At 54.4% G+C, this 4,729-nt stretch overlaps 1 protein-coding gene across 1 annotated transcript; it reads left to right on the forward strand.

Moving 5' to 3' along the window:
* Positions 1-3,135: 3,135 nt before the first annotated feature.
* LOC309585717 (olfactory receptor 14J1-like) lies at positions 3,136-4,068 on the forward strand (the record flags this gene model as incomplete). Its single annotated transcript, XM_082303613.1, has 1 exon — positions 3,136-4,068. The coding sequence occupies one exon, from the start codon at positions 3,136-3,138 to the stop codon at positions 4,066-4,068; it is 933 nt and encodes a 310-aa protein (XP_082159739.1).
* Between the last annotated feature and the right edge of the window lie 661 nt (positions 4,069-4,729).

Here is a 4,729-nt window from a genome sequence, read left to right on the forward strand (position 1 = left end):
GAGTCCTGGTGACCCACATTCCCTGTGATCCAGGTTGGGAAGAGCCCTGGCTGGTGCTCTCCACGTTCTCCTGGATCCCTGTAGGCACCTGGGTGAACGCAGGGGTAGGAACATCCATCGGGACTCAGATCAACATTGGAAATTCATTGGGAAGAGCTGATTTTTTACCTTCACACCCTAAAAAATTTCATCTACTCTGTCCAATTGTTTCTTCTGGTGGCTGCGGAGAGAAACAATGGACTCTACACGATTCGGTGTGAATCAGGCAGAAGCCATTTTATTGATGACCTACTGTCCCTCATATACAGTTCTTGCTTTCCCTACATGTGATTATGCATAATTATTATGGGTTAAGGGCTATTTTCACACGCTGCTTTATGCTTTGTGATTGGCTCTTGTCTGTGTGTCACATTGTCTGTTGTGTATGTCACAACTGTCCTTCAGTTTGCATTTTCTTATCCTTTTCCTCCTTTGCTTGTTCCTCATTCACATCCTCCCCAGTGCTGCTTGTTCCTTTCTCACAACCTCCCCATGGACTCTTCCCCTGTGTAGGTGCTCAAGTCCTTCTGTCTTACGTGCTCTGGTTCTTCTGTTTAATGGCTGGTTCACATTATGTCCATTTTCTAGTAAAAACATGGTTTCCACAGTCTTGAGGCATCAATGGGTCCCACTGAGCTCCATGCCCACCACAGGCTCCTCATGGACTCCTTGGAGGAGAGAATTGGAGGCCGGGATTGCACAAAGCTCTCAGAGACTCCCAGGCAAAAGCCAAAGCCAAAGTCCTTTGAAAACCCTGCAGTCCCTGGGAGCATTGAGGAGCCCCCAGGGCCATTCCTGACCAAGGCTCCCCAGGGACTCCTTCCAGCAGATCCCTGAGGCCACTGGGATGTGGGGGGATGCTGAGGGCAGGACAAGGGGCTGACAGTGCCCAGCCTTGCTGGGGCTGTGCCAGGAGGCCCCAGGGCCTCAGGACAAGGTGTCTCCTCCCAGCCCTTGGTGGCACAGTCACTGCTGTGCCCCAGGGCACCAAGACTTGGCTTCTCTTTGTCCCCCCCTGTCATCCCTGGCTCCAGTTCTCTGCTCTGACTGGAGCCTGAGGACACTTTCTCAGTCGTGTCCCTCACTGGGACCCATGAAAACTTCCAGAAACGTTGAAGTTCAATTCTGACTGGAATTCTTGAGAGGTTTGTGCCAGTCCCTGTCAGGGACTGATGTTCAGGGCCTCAGCACCAAGGCCTGAGAGGGTCATTCCAGTCCTTGTGCTGTGTGTGTGCTGCTGAGCTGGGCCGGGCTCCTGGCACAGAGGCAGCTCCTGGCAAGCGGCAGCGCTGCAGAGAGACAGCTCTGGCCAGGAGCAGCTCCTGGGCACAGCCCAGCAGGGCTGGGGCACTGCCTGCAGCCAGCCCGGGCACAGCACAGAGGCACACAGGGCTTAAACTCAGCCGGGGCTGGGAAGGGGCTGGGAAGTGACTGCGGGAGAATCACTCCCAGCCCCTGGCACAGGAAGCCTCTGGCTGCAGGACACGGCAGCTGCAGCTCCTGGAGGGATCTCCTAAAGCTGCAGCATCCCAGTGCCTACGGATTCTGTGAGTACAACTCAGAGCATCTTGAGTGCAGGGGAGGTGAAATGTTCATGAGGCTCTGACGTGCTGAGGGTCTCTGATCACTCCCAGAATATTTCCAATACAAGGATTTTGATAGAAATGAGGAAATTTCCTGAGACTTTGTTTTCAGTTTCCTGCCATTGGAGAATGGTGGGGAGGGAGGATAAATATTAAAGGTGTTATGAATTTTGTCAGGTCCCTGGGACATCTGAACTGTTACTTTCAGTGATCAGCAGGTGCACAGGGGATCCCTCCTGTGCTTTCAGCCACTCCTGTGCCCATGGACAGCACCAGCATCACCTTGGCTGGACCCGTCAGGCTCAGTCTGAGCTGTCCTTTCTCCAAGCTGCAAACAGAACCTGCCCCAGCCAGTGCCCTGCACACAGGCAGGTTTCTGTAGGGCCAAGGAGAGTGCACAGAGATTTGGGGTCTGTGAGTGCTGGCAGGGAGAGATCAGGCAGAGGGAAACAGCTCCAGGAGGAAAATCCCCAGGAAGCAGAGATGAGATCAGGGAAAGAGAGAAAACAAAGCCAGCAACGTGTCAGGGAGAGTTTAGAGATCCCCACAGGATCCCCTCCAGTGCAGCCCCTCCCTCTGAACAAGCCCCCTCCCTCCTGTGCCCCCCAGCCAAGCCTCTGCCCTCAGGGCCGGGGGTCCAAGGCGTGAAGCCCCTCCTGGGCAGGCAGAGCTGCAGCAGAGCCGTGGGGCAGCTCTGCAGCCCTGGGCCCAGTTCCCTCTGCAGAGCACAGGGCTGGGAGCAGCTGCCCGGCCCTGGGGGCTCTGGGAGGGGGCACAGCTGGCTCAGGGTGACGCTGGCCCCAGTGCCCGGCTGTGGGCAGGGCTGTCAGTGCAGCCAGGGCAGCAGCTCAATCTCCCTTCGTCCAGTGCCAGCTCTGGGACTCTTGGCTCTCTCCCCGAGGTTTCCTTCTAAGCTGGGAGTTTCCTCCAGGATGCAAACGTGTCCTGAAGCATCTTTGTGTTATCTGAAAGGCCCAGAGAGAGGAGAAAAGCAGAGATGCTACAAGTGTGCAAATGCTGTTGGGTTGGTGAAATGAGCCAGGGGTGTCCTCGGCTACGAATGTGGTGCTGAGACCTTGAGAGAGGGACGGACATTTGGGGGTCTGTGGTGGATCCATCTGCTCCCAGCAGCACCTGGTGATCTTTAAGGGAAACATGGGAGGGCGAACATTCTGCATTTGAGAAAAGTGAAAGCCCAGAGAAACTCTGAACAGGTCAGAATGACAGAGAACCTCCCCTGCGTCTCCACTCATCATCTTGCCTTGCAAAAGTTGCTCTGTTCTCCCTGAGGGCAGCAGAAATCCTGAGGATTTCTGATATCAAAGAATACCAGGAGAGATATGGGGGGAGCTTAAAAACAAAGACCTCAGAACTCTTAAGCACGAAAGGGTGTCTGTGTGTGTTCCAGGGGAAGGGTGTACAGGAAATGGCTTTGGTTGTAGTTACAGACATCTCCTCTAACTCTTCATTGTTTCATTCCTCATGAACAGGTGCCCATGGCCAGACACAGCCAATGTCCAACAGCAGCTCCATCAGCCCCTTCCTCCTGCTGCCATTGGCAGACACGCGGCAGCTGCAGCTCCTGCACTTCTGCCTCTTCCTGGGCATCTCCCTGGCTGCCCTCCTGGGCAGCGACCTCATCATCAGCGCCAGAGCCTGCGGCCAGCACCTGCACAGCCCCATGTTCTTCTTCCTGCTCAGCCTGGCCCTCACCGACCTGGGCTCCATCTGCACCACTGTCCCCAAGGCCGTGCACAATTCCTTCTGGGGCACCAGCCACATCTCCTACTCAGCATGTGCTGCTCAGGTGTTTTTCTTTCTGTTCTTCCTCTCAGCAGAGTATTTTCTCCTCACCATCATGTGCTACGAGCGCTACGTGTCCATCTGCAAAGCCCTGCACTACGGGACCCTCCTGGGCAGCAGAGCTTGTGCCCACATGGCAGCAGCTGCCTGTGCCAGTGCCTTACTCTACGCTCTCATGCACACGGCCAATACATTTTCCCTGCCCCTGTGCCAGGGCAATGCCCTGGGCCAGTTCTTCTGTGAAATCCCACACATCCTCAAGCTCTCCTGCTCCAAATCCCACCTCAGGGAACTTGGGCTCATCGCTGTCAGTGTCTATTTGCTCTTTGGCTGTTTTGTGTTCATTGTTTTCTCCTGTGTGCAGATCTTCAGGGCTGTGCTGAGGATCCCCTCTGAGCAGGGCCGGCACAAAGCCTTTTCCACGTGCCTCCCTCACCTGGCCGTGCTCTCTCTGTTCCTCAGCACTTCAGCATTTGCTCACCTGAAGCCCCCCTCCATCTCATCCCCATCCCTGGATGTGGCCCTGTCAGTTCTGTACTCGGTGGTGCCTCCAGCCCTGAACCCCCTCATCTACAGCCTGAGGAACCAGGAGCTCAGGGATGCCCTGAGGAAAATGATGACTGGATTTTTTCAGCAGCAATGAAGTGCCGGTTTTGTTCTCCACAGCTGCAGTGTAACTCAGTGCAGGCCCAGCCTGTCTGCTCAAGTTTTTCATAGTGGCTGTGTGTGTGCAGGGTTTCCTTTTTCATTTTGTGATAATGTTGTGCTCAAGGAAACTTTATTTATCCCGTCATCATCCCATTACTGGGATCATTCATCCTATTTATAATTCACTGCTTACACCTCGAATTTTACCCAGAGACAATGGAAATGAGGAATCACCTCCTCTGTGCACTTTAGCAAAATAAAGGATCCTGCAGCAACTTGTTGGTCAAAAATGCTTCCTTTGAAACCTCATCTGAATCTGGCAGGGCAGTGCCTGTGTGCAGAGGGGGAGAGAAGCTGAGTCCCAGCACAGCAGCAGGGCCAGGGAGCAGCAGCACTCGGTGCTTTCAGAGCTGCTCTGTTTATCCTTCCACGCTGTCCTTCTGTCCTTGTGGGAGTCCTCAGCTCTGGCTGCTGCGCTGCTGTCCTGCTCTGTGGTGCTCCTGTGAGCACAGGAGGGGTTGACAGTTTTGTGTTATTTAAAAGTAGACAGCAGTGGCTGGAATTGCTGGGCTGAAGTTTTTCAGAATTTTATGGCCCTGGCATGTGAGTCACAGGTGGATCACAGCGAGTCCTGGAGCTGCCAACCTGAACATGAA

The sequence above is a fragment of the Coloeus monedula genome (assembly GCF_965178545.1).
Source record: "Coloeus monedula genome assembly, contig: HAP1_SCAFFOLD_165, whole genome shotgun sequence".
In the NCBI taxonomy this organism is placed as follows: domain Eukaryota; kingdom Metazoa; phylum Chordata; class Aves; order Passeriformes; family Corvidae; genus Coloeus; species Coloeus monedula.